The following is a 21,237-nucleotide window of genomic DNA, read 5'->3' on the forward strand; positions in this document are numbered from 1 at the left end:
TTGAAAATTTATAATATTTATCATCAACAAATAAATTGGGCAAAAATATATGGAGTTGATAACAGTTATCAAAGCTTGAAATTCTGCGCTGTTCTTTGATTTTTCTAAGTTGAATAGATAAATGTACCAATTTCTATAGGCTACAAAAATGTATGAATCTTCATTCATGGTTTGTTCTCTGGAGACCTCCCAAACCACGAATCCATGGCAGAAAATTTCATCTCACTGCCAAGTTATATCATCTGACCTTGTCCTTGAATAGCATAACTAACCGAAAGGCGAGTAGTTTCACTGACTACTCTCACCTCGCGATCATTTTTCTGCCATTGCATCGGCTTCAGATAAAACTTTACCAATCTCCTCGAAGTATGGCCAATTGGTCTTCTTTCCACTTTTGCGTTCCTGATAATGAATGAGAATGAGACGTTATGAAACTCGTAAAGCTTCAGTCTTTTGTCCTCGACCGAATAACAATGCCAAATAAATAAATAAAAATAAAAAAAAACCTCGTATTCCTGAACCAGCGAAGCCCACCGAGACTTGCACTGCCCTGGGCTACGCTCAAACCCCTCGGCCGAGAGCTCTTTAGCTATCTCTTCCCAGAGAGCCATTCGACCCTTCAAAACTAGAAACCGGTCGCTCAGTTTCCCACGCAATTGTATGAGCTTGAAAACCTCTTCGGGTTTCCACCGATTCCGTTTCACGGGCTTGGAAGGCTTGGGTTCGGCGCTTTCCTCGCTGTTATCCTTCTCAGGCTCTAGTTTCTGTTCGTGGGTCAGGACAGAGGTGTCTTTTACCATGTCGTTGTTGGAGGGGACTTTTGGTGTTGTGAACGGTCTCCAAAAATCATCTAACTCCTCCAACTGCGGAGAAATTGTGTTGGAATCGAAACTTGAAGTGGACTCGGTGGTAGTCTCTTCCTCGGGTAGTAATCCATGTTCAAGATCTTCTCCTGAAGTTGAGATCACAAATATGAACCGGGATGATTAAGAACACATATAGATACCTTTTTTTTTTAATAAACTTGATGATTACATCAAATCGGCCTATAGTTCAAGAGCTAAGCTAAGCTAACCTCTCTCTCTAGACTACTCTACTCCAAAGTTACTTGATTTATAAACTCACTAATTTACCCTGATGACCCACTCTAATGATGCATTTATAGAAATATGATTGACTGAATAACTATTAATAATTTACCGCTCCCGTTTATATGATGAGTCTAACAAAAACATAATTAACAAAATGCTTCAGTGCAATTAACAAAAGTCAAATGAGAGAGAGAGAGAAACCCATTAAATCTTGCTGATGATCTTGCTTTGGTTGAGAATCAACCGCTACTCCATCAACTTGCGTTCTGTCTGATCTACCCTTACTAGGACGCCCATCGTCCATTTTTCTTAGCGCCGACATCTCGAAGCCGACATGAGACTTGCCAGATAGCTTTGCACTGATTTCCTCCGAAAGAACCGCGGTGGGGTTTTCCATGGCAATGGCTATCACTTCGGGTCTCTTGCCGCTATACTTTCTGACTAGCTTCCTCAAAAGCTCAGACACCGTTCTTTCTATATGCTGAAGTGGGCTATTCACATGGCAGTTTGCGAGTGCCGCGTGGGCAGCTTTATGCAACGCATCCAAGAGCTTCCCTTTGTCGAGCCACAAACATCTTGTAGTGATTCGAATCTTTCCTTTCAAGGTATTTTCGAACAGACCGTTCGTGCTCTGAGGACGTGAAATCTCCATGCTGCAAAAAATAGATATCAGGAGCTAGTTATGAGGGGTATAATCGGAATATTATATACACAATGCACGAGTTTTAGATAACCGAGCGTTCAACCCACCAGACAACTATAATGCCGTCTAATGCAATTTTCATTCTCTCGTCAACACAAAGTTCGCTTGATGAGCCAAATGCTTTGTCACCATCACTATACTTCAACTGCATAAAAAAAAGGGGGGGGGGGGGGGGGGGTGGGGGGGGGGCTTTTTCAGAATTTCCCTTGTAAACAATTTAAAACCACCAGATAATAATTTATTATTATTATTATTATTGGGGAATACAGACCTGCAAAGTCTCTTTTCCCAGCATGATGAAGCCATTGGATAAAACCCTTCTGTTTCTTAAATGAGAAACCCCTAGCATCTCTCCATTTTTTATAACCTGTGGGATAAAACTTTCAGCTTTCGTGTATCATAATTAAGGAAAAAAAAGTAGACAGCATAAACATAACCATGTTCATGCAAATATCTTCCACACAAGAATAACATTTTATATGTTACTAAAGGAAGAACAACGGAATTTTTCTGTTCAATTGTCTTACAGCTTTACCAAGATGACAAACCAGATACCAGAACCTTTTTTTTTATCAAGAAAGAACAGTTTTGTCCCAAACTGCACTTGGTATCACATAAACAAAAGACAGAATACTAAACAAACAGATTAATGATTTAAGGAAAAAAAAACTCACAGTCGTATGTCGGATACCAGTTGATTTCCCTAGTAACTCGTGGTCTTTAAGGAACACGAGTTCTCCATGTATCGGCAGAAAATGTTGCGGCTTCACAATCCTGAGTACTTCTTCCTTCAAAAATAAATCTTCCCATTATATCCATCGAAAATATGAGAACTTAACCAAAGTTGCTAAATGGAACAAGTAAACTCAAATCAAGGTTCTTCAATTTTTTTCACTGCCAAAAGAAAATTAGAAATTCAAAATTGGATTTTAAAAAGAATTACCAATTCTCCTCGGTAGGCATGACCGGAGGTGTGCAACCCTTCATTTCTGCCCATCACTATGTTTGATCCAATCTCTGCTATGCGGTTGAACATGTCCATCACCCGAGATTCATTACCTGGGATTACCTGAAAAAAACAGACGATTTATTGAGTACTTAACCCAAAAGATAACAAAGATAAGGTTTAATGCAAATGTGCTTTTTATTACCTTGGCCGAGTACAAAATTATGTCATCTTTGTTTAGTTTCAGTGCATGGCTACTCCCATGTGATGCCAGATTCAAAGCAGCACGAGGTTCTGCCTGACACATTGCATTAACGATTAACCAAAACTGATCACCCAGACAAGTACAGTAAAAAAGGAAATGGAGTGTCAAGATAATCTTACTTGAGAGCCAGTGGTTACAATTAGCAAATCCTTCGGCGCATATGCATCCATATCTTCCACTTTGACCTATTACACAGTGGCAAAATAAGGTCATTAAAGACCTAAAATGTGTTGGTCTAGTGGTCAAGTCACTGGATTAATTCTGAGAGGTTCTGACTTCGAGCCCTCCTAAGGTACCAGGTTTCTATTTCTTGAATCTAAATAAGTATCGTACAGCAGACTTTAAACATTTGAGTATTTAGCCCGAAAGCTGAAGTAAAACCCTTGGTCCGTATTTCTCTGATGCAAAAATTAACTACGAAAGTATATAAGCCCCTGTAAGAAAAATGAACTTGGATTACCAGTGTAGATGGATCAATCGGCGCCTTCCCATCCTTAAAAGCTGCCTCGAGATATGTCCTTAAGGACATGCCGACAAATACCTAACACAATAATAAAGATTTTATTCAGAAACTTTTATTTCAGAACGAGGGTAAGCAATGCACTTCATATGAGAATATCAATGCTAGTACAATGCGGAAAAAAAATATTAAATAAATAAATAAGCTCACCAATTTCCGACCAGTTGCATCAGCAGCGGCCTTCACACTGCCAAGACGGTGTATATTTGATGCAAACTGAGTGGTAATCACTCTTCCTTTAGCAGCTGTGATATTCCTCATTAGTGCATCTGCTACACCAGATTCACTGCCTGTCCTTCCAGGGGATAGTACATTTGTAGAGTCACTCATCATCTGAAAGAATTCCTTGTTTTAATTGACAAGAAAACGCATGTTCCCGATTCTAAATGTTTAAAAACATATATTACATGTCTATAATTATTTTCTGATTTGACCTTAAATATAAACCAGTAAAGAGAAATGTCACAAGCAATCCTTTTGCACATAAAATTTACAACTGGTTTAGTTTAGTGTTGATATTTCTCTCAATATAAGGTTGGCGATATAACTCTACCTTGTAAGGGGGACCATAAATTAAAATAATGTAACACTATGTTTTACCAGTGTCACTCCTTCTTTTGACAGTAGCTCCAAAGTTTCACGGTCAAAAACTTTGCCATCCAACGGTGTCTCATCAATCTGTTTACGTGAAGTCCTTGAGCATAAGGGGAAATGAAACAAAGTGATGAAGGAAAAATTAACTGCAAAAACTATTACCTTCCAGTCCCCTGTATGAAAAATTGTACCATCGCTACAACGAAGAACTAATCCACAGCAATCGGGAATAGAATGGGTAACCCTCACGGGCTCTATCTCAAATGGCCCAGCCATAAATTTCCTCTTTGTTCTGAAAACCTTAAGTCTAGATGAAGCAAAAATCGCATGCTCTTTCAAACGTTTTCTGATAAGCTGTTAAGAAAATATCATTATTTTATTAGTGTCAACAAACAGAAACATAATCTGCATCATGTGATAAGAAAAGGGTTTGAAGATGAAAGCAAACAAATATATATCACTATTAAGACGCTACACAAAATCTGAAATATATTTAGGAACGTTACACGTTGTTTTTGGTGATACTGAAGTTGACATTGCACACTACACAATTTAAAAGTATTTAGCGAGTACCTCCATGGTAAATGAGGATGCGAAAATTGGGGTGTTCGGATCTAAGGCTGGGATAACCTGTTCAGAAGCAATCAGAAAAAATGACATAAAAATGTGTCACAAAATACAAAGAGAGAGTACATGTAAGAGCTTTGTAGTTTGTTGAGCAAATACATAAAGAACATTAAAAGGATTCAAATGTAACAAAGTAACCTTCCTTAATTTTGATTAAAATGCTATTCGTGAGAAACGAAAAGGAATCTTTACCCAAGGCAACGCACCGATGTGATCCTCGTGACCATGTGTTATAATAACTGCTTCAATTTTGTGGCTCCATCTTTTAATAAACGCGGTGTCCGGTATAATTTTCTGAATTCCAAGCTCATCATAGCTGACACCAAACAACATCGACTTTTATGCATTAAAAGGATGATAAATTAATCAAGAAACTCGTCTGAAAAAAAAAAAAAAAAAAAAAAAAAAAAAAAACAGGTTTTCTTAAACACTGAGATTGCAGATGAAGGGCCTTCAATGGATGCTAAAACTGTAACAGAAAGATTATTAGAACACCATTTCGTCTTTCCAATTTTTACATGTAACGGTCATGAACAAATAAATTCTCCGGGCACTCTGAACTGAAGAACTTACTCTGGAAACATGATACCAGCGTCAATCAAGATATACCGATCGTAATTCCCAACCAACATGCAGTTCATCCCGATTTCTCCGAGACCACCGATCGGAAGAACACGAAGAGGTGGTCCTTCACGCCCTTCATAAAACTGTTCCATCTTTCGCTGAACAGAGTCTTCCATACTTTTCCGAGGCCCTTCGATTCTTCCTATTCTTTTCCGCGGAGCACTTGATCCATGTGTACCTATAAAGAAGAAAAAGAAAAAGAAAAACATAAATAGAACATGAATATCATCTAAAAATCACTACCATACTGAGCATTTTTTCAGTCGGCCTTGGTGATTCTCTAGAGAAATTAAATAAACCGGAACGAGAAATCCTTGCTGACTCGGGGTTTATTTTCACTAAAAATCCTTTTCAAAGGATCGTTTTCATCAGTAATGCAACGAATAACAAGCCTCGTTTCACCAGAACTAATAAGCGTTTGGGATTCGAATTTTCAGCAACCTAATAATCAGACGCAAATACCAGGGAAACAAACACACCAAACCGAAAACTTTTAAAGGCAACCACGAACCTACGGCGGCCGGCGATCCGACGGAGCACGAGACAGAGCGCCGAGCAAGCTTGGGATGCCACAGAAGACTGCACGGACACAGCGAGAGAGCTCCGAGAGCCGTCATTTTCGGCGACGCGAGATCGGAGAAAGAAGCGGCGGAGGAAGAGAGACTTCCCGAAAGCTCTAGCTTCATGAAGTCGGAGACGAAACTCAAACCCTAGAATCAATGGAGTTTTAACTGCATTCAGGGTTTAAGCTATAAGCTGGCGAGGGATTAAGAGCGGGAAAGAGAAGAGGAAAAAAGAGAGAGATTGTGAGGTTGAGAAATATCTTTCTTATCATTTGTCTAAAACCAAACAGATGAAAATGATAGCACTCACTCACGCGTGTGCTTAAACCCACTGCCACACGTGTGAGGCCTATTGGATTTTTTTTAGTCATCATCAAATAGTTATTTTCCATAATTCCGTGTACGTTTTGCTTTTTTATTTTTTTTTTTTTATTTACGCTTAATCCTAACCAAAAGTTTTCGATACCGGAAAATCGATATGCGAACGGAAATAATGTTATATAATATGTTATATTATGTATCTTTCAATTTTTAAATTTATGATATTTATTGTTGATGTGATAAAACATAACAAAACAGTCACGACCAATTTGTGGTTAAAATTGATCGATTTAGATTTGTAGATGAGCCTCAATTCTCGGTAACAAGACTAAATTTGATGCCTCAAAGAACTAGAAATTAAATGTGTAATTAAATGAAGGACGAGAAAACAGGATGTGAGGATAGCTCGTGTCTGTTTATATTAAGATCACTCGTAAGCAATACAAATATGGGATTTTGATAAATGAGATAATAATTGGAAAGTAACGTGCCCAAAATGGGTCTCATTATCATATATTTATAGTCTGAGAAGACGAGATTGTGAGCTCCAAGTTGTTCGGGACACGTCATGTGTCAGTTGGAACTCACTATTGCATATCGAGACATCTGTCGTGAGAGACCTATTCGTGCGAAAGGCGGTTGCTGATTGATCTGGCTGACGAGCTTTGGATGTCCGGCTCTTCAGGAGGCGGTTATCTCGATTTGAGATTCGATCCTTTTGACGGCTGGTGCTCTCACTAAACCTGTTAAAGAAAAAAAAACAAAAAAAAAAAGTGTGGGCTTGGGCCCAATTAACTTCTACTGAGCCAGATCCCTTGTGTGTTAGATGGAGGACGAAGTCCAACATCAATAGTCAGTCCCCCAGTTTATTCAATATTAATCATGGATAAACTAAAAACGAAAGACATGTACGAGTTTATCAATTAGCAAACTAATTGCACTCCTAGTTCGGAATGGATTACTAGTTATGTCACGTGTGCTGCGTTACCTTCGGGACGAGTGAATATTTTATTCATTATTCAAAACGTAATGATTTTATCTCGAGAAGATCAAGGGATTATTGTAAAATGTTTGATTTGGTAAGATTCGATTTGACATGATATGACGGCGCATTAAAGGCGAGTCTATTGAGCTTTCGTTTCTATAAATTGAAGGAACGTCTCCATCGATCTTTCTTATTTATTCGTGTTGAGTTTCGTTGAAAGACGTTACGTTCCAAAAAAAAATCGCTTTTCTTGCTTTCTTCTCGGCTAAGGTTTTGGGCTTTCTGGTTCTGTTTGAAAAAGAAGACTTTTTTCTTGAAAACTTTAGCTTAAGGTTGCTTTAATGGCCTCTACATCCAGTCCAGCCAGAAAATCTAAGTCTCGGAGACTCGAGCATCCTCGTGGGGATTTCCTCCACGAGTGTCGCCCGTCTCTGCTTAGCCAAGCCAATTTAGACCGCATAAGGCGGACATTTCACATTCCACCTAAGATAGAGATTTTATTGTTTGGTCTCGGCGATACGGTCGAGACCGTGAAAGATGGGTACTTGTGTGTCCATGAAATTTTTCTGGAAAAATGTGGGCTTACGTTTCCGATTCCTTGGCTTCTTTTGGGTTACATGGCCCAGGTGGAGGTGACTCTCCAACAACTCATCCCGTCCTCCTAGAGGATCATGTGTGGATTGCTTTCCTTGGCCAACGAGTTGGGTGTAAGGCTTTCCCTAAATGACCTGGTTCGCCTCATCACGACTAAGAAATTTTCGTCATCCTGGAACTTTCTATTTTTTGTGGAAGCCCGTGATGACTATTACTGGGGGGATCCCTGCGAGGGACGATCCACTCTGATCTGCTTTAACTGGTCTAAGGGAGCGAGTTAGGCTGTGTCTTTGCTTTAGCTTCCTTTGTCGTCTTGTGTGTTCTTCTTTTTTATGTTGTTTTACGGTTTACTATGCAGTTTCTCTAAAGACTATCGCTTCTAACGATCAGTTTGTTGGGACGCTTCGGAGTAGATCTGTGGAGTGGGAAGGATTTACATAAGCACGGTTTGACCGGGCTTTTTCTTGGTTTGGACACTCCAGGTAGGGGTCTTCAACTCCTTTTTTCTCTTGATCGGGTTGGTATGAATTCTTGTTTCCTTTATTGTAGTTGTGGAAGACTTGTCTGCTCGAGTGTCAAGACGAAGATCTAAGACAAGAGAGCCCAGAGAGAGTAGGGGAAGACCAAGATCCAGGACAATAGGGTCTAGGTGAAGAAGAGATGAAGGCTCGAGCTAATGGCTGAAGGGCAAAGAAGGAAACATCGGCGAGAGAGGCTGCCGCAAAGAAGGCTGTGGAACTGGAAGCTGTGGCGAAGGAGGCTGCGCTGAAAGGAGGTGTTGGTAGCTGGTCCCTCAACTGAACAGCCTGTGTCGCAAGCGGGCTCTGACGACTCTAATGTTGTGATCACTCACGTGGTCTCTCATCCTAATCCCGAGCCGACGGGACCTCCGCCACATGTGCAAAGTCGCAATGGGAAGAAGAAGATCGGAGAGGATGACAAGGAAGAGGAAGAAGAATGAGGAGAATGGGAGGTCTCTTCTAAAGGAAAAAGGGCTTTGTAGCCCGCTCTTAAGAAGGTCACTATCGTGACCACGAAGGGGATGAAGGAAAAATGGGGTTCCTCTTTGGAGAGGGAGGCTCAGACTCCGGGCTCTGAAGCTCGCATCGGTGGTCATAGAAGGCCGCTGAAAGGCTAACAAAGCGGGAGCTTGTAGAAAAAGCCTCGTGCTTCGGGGAAGGAGGGAGAAGTTCAACTGACCAAGCCCCGGATCTCCTCCCGTGCCGATTAAGTTTGACTATAGGGGGTCGAGACCCTTATACGAGGACTCGATTGTAATGGCCGCTCTCCTCCGACAGGTCAAAAAGCTCGGGATGAAGTTAGCCGCGATCAAGGAGTTGGTTGAATTCAAGCAATACTGCCGAGTCCACGCTGCGATTGCCAAGGTAGATGATCTTGAATTGATTTTGTTAGGAATTCTTGCCCATGAGACATAATGAAGACATTATAAATGATTACTAAAAAGAATAATGGTTTACTTTATTAGCATCATATGATTAGTGGGTTGAGCTTTGAATATCATAATCAATAGTAACTATCATTTGTAACCTCCATATTAAACTGACACACTTGGGCACCTGAGTTCGGACGGTGAGCTAAAACATGGTCGTTGACTGATACATGCCTGGATAGCTGTATCTAAAGTCATATATGCGGAACACTACTGAAGGTTGATCACGACGTGCAAGCATTCTGCACTTGTGGTAGTGCACGACCCGGACAGACTTTGGCTGTAGATGTGTCATTTAAGTACCGTTACGACACACTAACCGGGGTCACTATAATGGTCACAATAAGACTTGATCTAAATCCTGAAGTGATCATGGACACTGGATCATGTTACCACGCTCTTTGAATCATTCGCTAAAATGCTACTATCATGCTAATCACAACTTATGTCTTGGGAGTTTCGGAGCATGATTCGAGTGGGAAGTGGTTGACAAATACAGAATCCAGCCTTCCTGAAAGAAGGTCAATGTTCACTCACCTAAGGGTTGATTCCAGAACCGATACATTGCCGACACTTCCAAAGTATGTACGTTCGAAAGAATCTTTCGTTGGGGAAGCAACAATGCTTAGGGTATATATGTATCATGAAAGGTATAACAGATTAATTAACTTTTTCTCGATACGGGTTGAACCTGGAGGATCTTGATCACGTACTGACTAGATCAGTGGACACTCGTCACGATGAGTAAATATAATTCTAGTATAAAGGAGAGTTCAGTCTTGGCGTACTTAGGTGGAGTCTTATCAAGATTAGACAAATCGATGTGGAAAAGAGAATGACTTTTTCATCTTTTCATCGAATTTGTTAAGCTTCTATTACTAGGTCTATAGTCCCCGATCCGGCTTCGATAAGACGAATAAAGAACCTCTAATAATAATGTGTTTCATTTTATAATTTCACAAGCTGTGATTGTGATTGACAACATCAGTTATTTATGGTAGTATTAGTTATTTGTGGTAGTATTAGTTATTTATTGTTTGATCAAGTAAATAATTAATCAATTACTTATTTTTTTATTGTTGGATCAAGTAAATGAATAATTTATTGAGCTTTAAGCAACTGGGCCTTACACAAAAATGGAAGTCGAATTTTAGGATTTGGCAACAAGGAGTCGCGCAAATCCTTTGGCCGAGAGCCATAAATTCGTCCACTATTATGTTTGTACTTACCAATATTTTCTCTTTAGTTGTTTAAATAAAGGAGAGAGAAAAATATATAAAAGAAAATTAGATATTGTCCTTTATTCTCTCTCATGAATATTAGGAGAGAATGATATTTCAAAGAAAATAAGATATTGTCATTTATTCTCTCTCATGAATATTAGGAGAGAATAATATTTAAAAGGAAATAAGATATTTCCTTTATTCTCTCATGATTAAATATTCTCTATTTAAACATAAAATAAAATCTCGTAAATATTGATCTGATGGCTAAAAGAGAAAGTAGGATTCATGATATGAGATCCAAGGGCTAAGCTCTGATTCACTAGTGTGAACACAATAAAAGGAAATAATATATTTTGGAAACTACCAAGAATATAATATTTGCACTACTATAAATAGGGGTTCATGAGAAGAGAAAAATAAGCTTTTGGAAGACCAAAAATTCGCCCAACATAGTGTGTGGCCGACTCTCTCTCTCTCTCTCTCTCTCTCTTTCTCTCTCTCTCTCTCTCTCTCTCTCTCTCTCTCTCTCTCTCTCTCTCTCTCTCTCTCTCTCCCCCCCTCCCTTCGGAATTACTCTATTCCGCTCTTAGAAAACAAGAGTGAGATCTTGAAACAACATTGTTTCTTGATCGTGTGAGATTAAAGAGTGTGGTCTTACGCCGTCTTTCTTTATTCTTCCGGAGATTACGTTTTGGAAGATTACGGTGTCATCAAGAGGACTATGAGGATCTGAAAGCTTGAAGAATGAGATCATGGTGTTTGAAGACGGAGTGAGAAAGCTTGAAGTTTTCGTTCGTGAGCCCAATCTGTAAGTTCTCTATGAATCTTGTTCTTTGTTCTTATTGGTTACTTGATATGTTTGAATGCTTTCATTATTTAATTAATAAAGTAAATCTAGATCTCGTTAGATACCCATACATTTAATTAGCTCTTGTTAATGTAATTAATTTATTCCGCAACTTATATGATTATAAAGGTGAGTACATAATCACTATACAAGTGTTTTGAGAACGATTGTTCGTGTCTCATACCCGTTTGGTTCACCAAACAAATGGTGTCGGAGCAATTGTTCATGTCTGATACCAACTGTGATTAACCAACAAGAGCTATCGGAGCGATTGTTCGTGTCCGACACCCTATGTGCATCACCGACAGGTTGTATCGGAGCGATTGTTCGTGTTTGATACCTACTTCCTTTTTCTCAGAGCGATTTGTTCGTGTCTGATACCAACCTATTTTTCCAACAGATTTAACGATAAATTCGAGTGTGTTTGAGGAAAAATACCTCTGTTTCTTTTGTAGACGATAGCTGAGTTGAATCTTCTTCAGCAGAAGCATGAGATGAAGCACATGGAAAATGACGCATTTGTTCAAGAGCTCCTCAAAAAGGCTAAAGTGCCCGAGACTAAGCTGGCCTAGATGGGGATGGCGATCGTGCAGCTCAAGAATGAGGTAAGCATTCGTGCCGAGAATGAGGACGAGCTTCAGCTTGAACTCGCCAGGGTAAGAGAGAAATTCAATGCGTTGAGGATTGGTTATCACTGAGCTAAGAGGGAGAGGGACCTCGATATGAGCTGAGTGAGAAGTATGAGGAATATGATTGGCTCAAGTCGCATCACGACAAGCTCAAGCAGGCCTTCGAGAGGATGAAGTGGAGAAGCGGGTGAGTGAAGGGAAGAAGGTGACTTCCGTGAAGTACCAGCGCGTGATCAATGCCATGAAGGCTCATCACGCGACTAAGGAGAGGCTGCCGAGCTCAACGTGACAGAATGTTGCGCTAACATTTCTCTTCTTAGATCTGTGGTCAATGGGACGTCAACCATCAGGGCGAGTTGAAGGATGCCGAGGAGGACCTGAGGTATCTCAAGCCAACCTTCTCTCATAGTCTCGACGTTGTTCCTCCATTCAACCTCTCCGACACGGCTTTAACTCCTTACTTGGAGTTGGGCTGATCAGAAGTTGGGCAGGTGATCCCTGAAGGCGTGGATGAGTTTGGGTCGAACTTTGTCTTCGTGGCGGGGAATTCTTCTCTAGACGCGAAGACGCCTCCAGCCAGAACTGAGACTACTGCCATCACGGAAGAGCGAGCTGAAACGTCAAGCTACCAGGATCGATCTGTTGTCAATGGTGCCCACAAGAAGAGTTGTAGTGTGTATTTATGTACATTTGATGTCATATAGTCTTACGAAGACTCTTGCTTGTAACTGCTTATATATTAATAAAAGTTGAAACGTTCATTCAATCTTCCTTGTCTGAAGCTTTATGATAAAACTTTAGTCTTTTAGTCCATAAACAAACTAAACAACTTACGAAGAGACAAATGTAGATTTGCATGAACAAACTCTTCGTAGTTTTCTTAAAACGATATATTCGCAATCTAAGGGTCAAAGGACTATTGACCTCAGTACGATTGTTTGGAGAATCTATGATGTCTGGTTATGGGGCATTGAGACTTGGAGACTCTGTAGTTCTTCTAGGTATCTTCCGAAGGTACTGAATTGACCAGTGCACTTCTAGAGACAAGATAAGAACAAACCATTTAACCTCTTATGTCTCGAAGTCACTACGTATGAATTGCATCGTGCTTACCTTAATCCTGAAATGAAACATGCCATTTCACACCTTGCGTATTCTCATTTGAGAAAGTCAGAGTTCGGACTCACTATGTGATTCCGAACAAGGCCTATTGGTGAAGTACTAAGTTGTGAGAATGTCATGAGTAACTTTGTGAAGTTCTCATAGATACGGAATTCATGTACAAGATTGCTGAAATGCAATGTATATCACCTCATGCTTTGTTCCTTGGAGTGTGAATAAATGAACTGGCCAGTGTCCAAATTGAGTCTTGACTCTTTTGGATGAAACAATGTGACTTGTTAGCTTCTCGTCAATACATTGCTTCTAACTTATTCACAAGCGACAAAGGAGTTGAGGAAATAACAGCTAGAAGGGTAAAATGGTAATTTTGTAAATCCCGACTAGCTGATGATATTCATGAAGGGTAAACACTGATAATATTATGTGGATCCACTCATTACAATTAGGTTGAATTCTTGAGTAGAAAATAAATTCATTTGAACCGAGAGATTTTCAATGTTAACTCTTTAGTGGAGTCAGTTGACATTAAGCTAAACTTGGAAAAGGTTTGTGAACTTTTGAGTCCAAGTATTTAGCTCAAGCTTTGTTCATTTGGATCCATGAGGTCACTGTCACGAATCACATTGAGTAGGAATAGTTAAACTGGAAGCTAAGTCAAAACAAGAACGAAAATAGTCAAAATAGTATTTTTGTCTTTTGAGACATAGGATGAAATGAATGTCAATAAATTTTTTGACAAGGTCATTTGATGACTCAATGACACTCGGCCATGACTTGATCATTGGGCCTTGTGGATTAATTTCATTTCATAAGAATTTCATTGAAAATTCTTAATGGGCCTTTCTCATGTTGTCATGAACAAATGAAGAAGCTTCTAGAAGCTCCTTCTAGAGACATGTTGGGCGCCCAAATACCCAAGAGAAAGAGAGAATTTTTTTGTGCATAAATGTATCAAGATACTTGCCAAAAGAAAAAGAGGAAACAAATTTCCTCTATGAGGAAACAAGTATTTCGGCCAAGACAAGTCAAAGGGGAAGCAAGAATAAAAGAGGAAACAAATCCAAGGTGTCATGAAGGCACATGTTGGCCGTGTGACTTGGATAGAAATGGGAAATAAAGGTTGCTCATGATAGCTTGAAAAATAAGAGGAAACTAATTCTTTCCAAGGCCAACCCTTCTCCTATAAATAGGACTCTCATTCCCCTCATTTTATTTATTCCACATAAGTTAGAGATTGAGAGCTTCTCTCTCTAGACCTTGTGGTGGCCGAACTCCTCTCTCTCTCTCTCTAGTTAATTTTCGATTTTTTGTTTTGGCACCTAGGTCCTCATTTGACCTAGTGTTTAGCTCTGAGACTTCAAGACTCGTTCTTAAGTCGTAGTGTTTAAAAGTGCCCACACACTAATTCCTTTTCTCTCGAGTGGTTTAGTGATAGAAACTTTCGTGGTTGCTCGAGTTGCCGAGGAAGGAAGAGAGACGTTCTGCGAGGAGAGACGAACGTTGCAACCTTTTTCCAAAAGCTTCTCAACGTTCAAGCGTCTAAAAGGTTAGTAAACTTCTATGCTCATATTAGTTTTTATTTACATGTGCTTGATCTTTGTCTAGGTAAGTAAAAACTGTTTTACTTGTAAAAGAAATTTTTTAAAATTCCGCCGCTTACCGAAGCATTAAACTTTTTTTAAAACCCTAGATCAATTCCAACACGAGCCCCCCAACAATGAGAAAAAGTTTATTGTTCTCTACCCCTATTTTTTAATATTCAGTCTATTTGTTATGTTTTCTAAACTATTTCGGCATACTGTTTTGCCCGGGTGGGCCAATATGGTAACCGAATTTCAGCTATTATTTTTGTTCTATCTAAATACTAAACCGTTGGAGGTGGTACATTGTGTTATTTTGCTCGGGTGGGCCAGCACGATGTTAATGCTATTTTCTTCTGATACATATTTTCTTGTTGAATTTATGCTTTGAGCTCGATAGAGCGAATTTCTTATCTTTGTCAAAACTCCTTGCGGGATGAGACCCGGTTTGGATGTATGCGAACGCGTGGATTCGGCTTAATGATTCTTAAATCCCTTTGTCTCGTGGTGCGAGTTGCGGAGCTCGGCTTTATCTAGGCAAAAATATGCGTCTTACAAGAATGCAGATGTATGAGCCCGGCTTTAGCGCGCGGAGGTCGTTCGAGATTTTACTTCGAACCCTCAAAAGACAAAGTGAAGCGGACTTAAGGGGGTTTTGACAAATATAAGGTGGTGAAGAGGGGCGACTGTGTTGTTGCGGGCTGCCTAGGTACCCAATTAGTGGGATCAAGTCATGATGTAGTTCGATGGTCTGAGATATAAGGTGGGGGTTTAGCAGAAGTATTTTCGCAAGTGCTGGGACTTCCAAGAGCGCAACACCGGGATGCCATTCACTTTTTCTAGTTCATAGACTCCGGATCTGACCATGCAAGTTACCCTGTATGGCTCTTCCCAGTTCGTGCTTAGTTTGCTAGAGTTAGGTTCGACCGTATTTTGAAAAACGGGCCTAAGGACGAGTTCCCCATCGGAGAATCACATTTCCCTAATCTTTGAGTTGTAATAACGAGTTGCAGCTCGTTGATATCCTTGGATGTGAATCAATGCTAGTTCGCGCCTTTCTCGATGAAATCTAGCTCATTTTTGAGCATTTCGTCATTCGTTGATTCGTTCTGCCAAGCCAATTCTCTCATCAGGCTTGGCACTTCTATCTCAGTTGGTATAACGGCATCCATTCCATATATCAAAGAAAAGGGTGATTCGCCGGTGGCTCGACGAGGGCTCGTCTTGTATGCCCATAATGCTCCGGGGAGCTCATCCCCCAACGTCCTTTCTTTTCTTCAAGCCGCTTCTTAAGGTTACTAATCGATGGTCTTATTGCCTGCTTCTGCATGTCCATTCCCTTGCGGATAGTGATGAGTGGACTTGCTCAGCCTTATTCCCCATCTTTTACGAAATCTTTGGAAGCGAGCTGGGATAAATTGAGATCCATTGTCCGCCACTATTTCTCTTAGAGATCCGTGGCGGCAAATGATAGTTTTTCAGACGAAATCTTCCACGTGAACGCCCTTCACATTTGGGAAGGCTTCGGCCTCGATCCATATAGAGAAATAGTCAATGAGGACGAGAAGGAACCTTCTCCCGCCAGGAGCTGGGGGCATAGGTCCTACTATATCCATTTACCATTTCATAAAAAAAAATATATGGTACGGAGATGGATGATAGCTCTTCCGTGAGCTGCCTGATTATTAGTGTGTGTCGTTTACATTTATCACATTTCATGGCCCACTGCGAGCTCTCAGCTAGAATTGTGGACCAAAAATATCCCTGCATTTTGGCTTTGAGAGCAAGGGATCGACCTCTCGTATGATTTCCACATTTGTCGTCGTGGATCTCGCTGAGAACTCGATCTGCCTCGTCTCGCTTTAGGCATCTCATATATGGTCCGGATGTGCTCTTTTTGTAGAGCTTCTCATTTATGATGCAATATCTCGCACTTATAGATTTTAGCTTGCGAGCTTATTGCTTGTTAGTTGGTAACTCCCCGTGTTGGATATATCTTGTGCCAATATGCTTCTTCTATTGCTATGAAATTGACTGCCATAGATATACTGGATGATTTTATTGGTTCCATAGAGATAACCCTTTTCACGTTTGGGTCTGATGTGGAGGTAAGTGCGGCCAAGGCTTCAGCAGCCGTGCTCTCTCCTCGGGGAATCCTGGTGAGTTTGAGCTTGTCGAAGTGCTCAGCAAGATCCCGGACAACACACACGTAGTTCTTCATGCGCTCTTCGCGTGTATCGAACTCGCCGCTAAACTGATTGGCCACGAGCTGAGAATCGCACAACGCATTCACGTTTCTCACCCCGATAAATCACACCAAAACAGTCACGGCCAATTTGTGGTTAAAATGGATCGATTTAGATTTGTAGATGGGCCTCAATTCTCCGTAACAAGACTAAATTTGATACCTCAAAGAACTAGAAATTAAACACTACTACAAATACAGTTTTCCGGTGCGGATCACTTTTGGGTGCGACTATTCGCACCTAAAAGTCGCACCAAAAAGACTTTTAGGTGCGACTAGTCGGACCCAAAACTCAATTAAGCGCTGGAAAATTTTCGCGAATTTGTTTGAATTTGGGTGCGACTAGTCGCACCCAAAAGTGTGTTAAGACTATTGGGTGCGACTAGTCGCACCTAATACTTTCTCCAGAGTAATAGGTGCGACTAAGTCGCACCTAAATGCCCAAAAATTTTCGACGGCCAAAACTTCCCCCTTTTTTTTTACAAATGTCATTGGGTGCGACTTTGTCGCACCCGAAATCACTAACACAGGTCATTGGGTGCGACAAAGTCGCACCCAAAGGTGTCATTGGGTGCGACAAAGTCGCACCTAAATTCAAAAATCTGTATAAATTAAGCAGCAGCTTCATTCTCTCGCCAAAGACCCAAAAAAAAAACTCCTGCGATTTCTCTCTCCGATTTCTCTCCTGCATTTGCTCCCACCCCCGTCGCCGCCACCACTCCGACCGCCACACTCTTCTCTCCTCCTTCTTCCTCTCTTCTACCTCGCGAGCTGTTGGCCGAACCCCTCCACCATCGCGTGCGCTCCAGTCGAGGAAGCAACACCTCCGCGAGCTCGCCGTGACCGCCGCCCGAGAAAGAGACGCCGGGAAGGAGAGATAACACGCCGATGAGTCCAAAATTCACGAGAATCTCGGTAAGAAAATCAAACCCGAAATGGATTTTGAGATCTAGGGTTCTTGGTTTTAATTTTTGGGGGTTTTGAATCCTAGTTGAATTCAGTGAAATTGGTTAGTATTATATGTTGTTTGGACTCGATTGTTGATGTTTATAGCTCGAATTTGTGGATTGAACTCGAATTTCCTTGGTTTATAGCTCGAATTTGTGGATTGAACTCGAATTTCCTTGGTTTGGTAGTGTTTTGGCCGAAAATCTCATGAACTAGGGTTGGTTTTGGGGCTTTTGGAATTTCTGCGTGTGTGTGTCCGTGTATGTGTGTTTATGTGTATGCCTGACCGTGTGCGTGTATTAGTTTGTAATTTTTATGTGTATGCCTGACCGTGTGCGTGTATGTGTGATTAAGATTGTCTGGCTTTTGATTAAGATTGTCTGGCTTTTGATTAGTTTGGAATTTCTGCGTGTGTGTGTCCGTGTATGTGTGTTTATGTTTATGTGTATGCCTGACCGTGTGCGTGTGATTAGTTTGTAATTAAGGTTCATAATTGAGGGCTTTTGATTGTCTGGCTTTATTTTTGTGATTCCGTGGATTATGCTTAGGATTGAACTCGTGTTTGCTTGTTTTGCCTTTGGTTTCGTGTGATTAAGAGTTTTGATTTCTAATATTTCTTAGTTTGGCCGAAAAATTGGAAAATGCAATTTGGGGTTTTCATGAGAAGCTTAAATCTCTGTCCGGGTTTTGTATTTTATTTGCTGAATTGGAGATTTAAATGTTTAGCTTAAGAATTCATGTTGATTATAGTTCGGGTTGCTTTGGGTCCGTGAAGTTAGAATTATGATATGTGATGAGTGTTTTGACTTCTTGGCCTTGTTTTGAATCTGAGTTTGAGTTAGTTTTGGATGTGAATAACTTACCAGAATAGATGTGTCCTAGGACGTTCTAGGATGAGATAAGAGTCGAGAAAATAAGTAACTTTAGCGCGAGGTAACCTGAACACGACTCTTGTGGTTGTTTGTCGTGTTTCCGAGGTTGAAACGCAGGTACGAGGCGACGATGAGACTATTCCAGGAGGTCGCCGAAGAGCAGCGAGGTGCTGCTCGGGTTTAGCGACGGTACGATGGAGCTATGCCCAAATTTGGTGACGTGGGCAGCGGCTCGACAAGGCACCGAGAGGCTGCGAAAGTGTGCAGCAACGACGAGGTTTAGAGCTGCGAAGCCTCGGCGTGGCGTAGACTTGAGGCAGCGAGTCCTCGAGGCTAGGACCGTTAGCTACAGTCTAACTATAATCATGTATAATTAGTTGAAAAAAAAATGTAATTGTACAAAGTTAAACAAGTTGTGTAGTTTTGGGATTCACGTCGAGTGTCTCGGGTTAGCTTCGAGTTGTTGGTTAGAGATAAACCGAGAGTCGGTTTCCAATCATAGAATTCATATGAATAAAAAAAAAAGTCTTAAAAAATAAACTATTTAGTTATTTGTTTACAATTATAGAATTCATATGAATAAAAAATAAAAATAAAAAAGTCTTAAAAAAATTATTGGGTGCGACTAGTCGCACCCAAAGACTTGGCGCGAAGGCCATTGGGTGCGACTAGTCGCACCCAAAAACTTGGCGGGTAGACCAACGGGTGCGACTAGTCGCACCTAATGGCCTTCCCGCGGTCTTTTTCGCACATCTTTTCTGACTTATGGGTGCGAATATGGGTGCGAAAATCCGCACCTAAAAGTCGCACCTAAAAGTCATGACCATCGGGTGCGACTAGTCGCACCCATGACCTTTAGGTGCGAACTTTCGGGTGCGACTTTGTCGCACCTAAAGGTATCATTGGGTGCGACTTTCGACCTTTAGGTGCGAAAAAAGTCGCACCCAATGCTGTTTTTTGTACTAGTGAAATGCGTAATTAAATGAAGGACGAGAAAACATAATGTAAGAACAACTTGGGGTTGTTTATATTAAGATTGCTTATAAGCAATACAAATATGCGATTTTGATAAATGAGATAATAACTGGAAAGTAACGTGCCCAAAAATGGGCCTCATTATCATATATTTATAGCCTGAGAAGACGAGATTGTGAGATCCGGATTTTTCGGGACAGGTCATATGTCAGTTGGAACTCACTATTGCATATCAGACACCTGTCGTGAGAGACCTATTCGTGCGAGAGGCAATTGTGGATTGATCTGACTGACGAACTCTGGATGCCTGGGTCTTCAGGAGGCAGTTATCTCGAGCTGGGAGTCGATCCTTTTGACGGGTTGGTGCGCTCACTAAACCTGCTAAAGACAAAAAAATATGGGCTTGGGCCTAATTAACTTGTACTGGGCTAAATCTCTTGTGCGTTAGATGGAGGACGAAGTCCAACATCAACAATTATATTTTATAATCTTCAGTACCTAATTGTTTTTGCCCCAATATCATATCAAATACTCTCGTTAATTTCAATCTCAATGTATACATAACATGTATATAGTTGTATAAATATGTATATACATATGTATATATATCTGTATAATTTATATGTGACATATTTTCTATAATTCATAATATTTATATTTTTATTAATATTTTCTATATTGATTTATATATTAAAGTTTTTATTTACATATCTTATATTAAAATTATATAGAATCTAACAAGTTGTCCATTTGGTCTAGTGATAAGAACTTCTGCACTCAATGTGTAGTGTTTGAGTTTGATTATCATATATGTCAAATTCTCTCAATTTTTAACAAAATGATGACCTCTCCGAAAAAAATAAACAAAAAATGACAACTTTCTGCGAAAAATGACGACGGAAAATTGAAGAACGACGACATTCGACGAAAAATGACAAAAAATGAAAAACGACGACAAAACGAAAAAATTGTTGTTCCTCGAAATCTAGAACCTTATCCTAACATTATTTTAACTTTTAAAGTGATAGACAACTTAAATTAGTCTGATATAATTTTGTCAGGAAAAACAAGAAATCATTAAAAATCACGATTTTTGTCTCAAGTGAATTAACGACATAATATTTTCCTTATATGTTTTACGCTCAACTAAAAACGGGGAGTTCACTTTTTTCAACTTAACGACACAATATACTCTTTGTTTGGAAAACACGTTTAGAGTTTCTGTAAACAGCAACTAAACCCTTACTTTTATTTAATTTTTATGCACAAATTACCAAAAAAATATATAAATAAGACAAACACATGTCATATTCGTCGTAATACATATCTCACAAACTTTTAGGCAATAACACAATCATCCCTATTTTATAGGTGATTATTCGCCCTTCCTAAACACGCCATGGCTTCCCTATGTTCCCCATGTTTTGAACTAATTTTACGGACGAAGAGTCTTCGTTGTTAATAAGCCGAATAGGAACTCTGTAAAAGACATGCAACATATTATGACCTA

At 40.2% G+C, this 21,237-nt stretch overlaps 1 protein-coding gene across 2 annotated transcripts; it reads right to left on the reverse strand.

Annotated features, from left to right (window-relative positions):
• Nucleotides 1-6,186, reverse strand: EMB2746 (RNA-metabolising metallo-beta-lactamase family protein). 2 transcript variants are annotated; one of them, XM_089628882.1, is made up of 17 exons: nt 5,882-6,186; nt 5,320-5,548; nt 4,939-5,062; nt 4,693-4,749; nt 4,282-4,473; nt 4,126-4,203; nt 3,676-3,858; nt 3,466-3,546; nt 3,125-3,190; nt 2,946-3,038; nt 2,738-2,863; nt 2,469-2,582; nt 2,066-2,161; nt 1,842-1,939; nt 1,293-1,744; nt 507-952; nt 1-402 (listed from the first exon to the last, which is right to left on the reverse strand). In XM_089628882.1, exons 1-17 carry the CDS (start codon nt 6,054-6,056, stop codon nt 313-315), a joined length of 2,700 nt encoding a protein of 899 aa, XP_089485008.1. In that variant the 5' UTR covers nt 6,057-6,186; the 3' UTR covers nt 1-312. The 2 variants fall into 2 exon arrangements, with proteins under 2 accessions (XP_089485008.1, XP_089485009.1); XM_089628883.1 differs by lacking the exon at nt 5,882-6,186 and having other exon boundaries at nt 4,953-5,062; nt 5,320-5,461.
• Nucleotides 6,187-21,237: the final 15,051 nt, after the last annotated feature.

Source organism: Urtica dioica, chromosome 10, assembly GCF_054948205.1.
Source record: "Urtica dioica subsp. dioica isolate 48M chromosome 10, U.dioica_male_clone48M_v1_H2, whole genome shotgun sequence".
NCBI classification, from domain to species: domain Eukaryota; kingdom Viridiplantae; phylum Streptophyta; class Magnoliopsida; order Rosales; family Urticaceae; genus Urtica; species Urtica dioica.

Coding starts and splice junctions, on each gene's coding strand:
- EMB2746 (XM_089628882.1), bottom strand. CDS start 6,056: ATGAAGCTAGAGCTTTCGGGAAGTCTCTCTTCCTCCGCCGCTTCTTTC. Junction 1,940..2,065: donor TGGGAAAAGAGACTTTGCAG/GTCTGTATTCCC, acceptor TTTTTTATGCAG/TTGAAGTATAGTGATGGTGA. Junction 953..1,292: donor TCATCAGCAAGATTTAATGG/GTTTCTCTCTCT, acceptor TCTCAACTTCAG/GAGAAGATCTTGAACATGGA.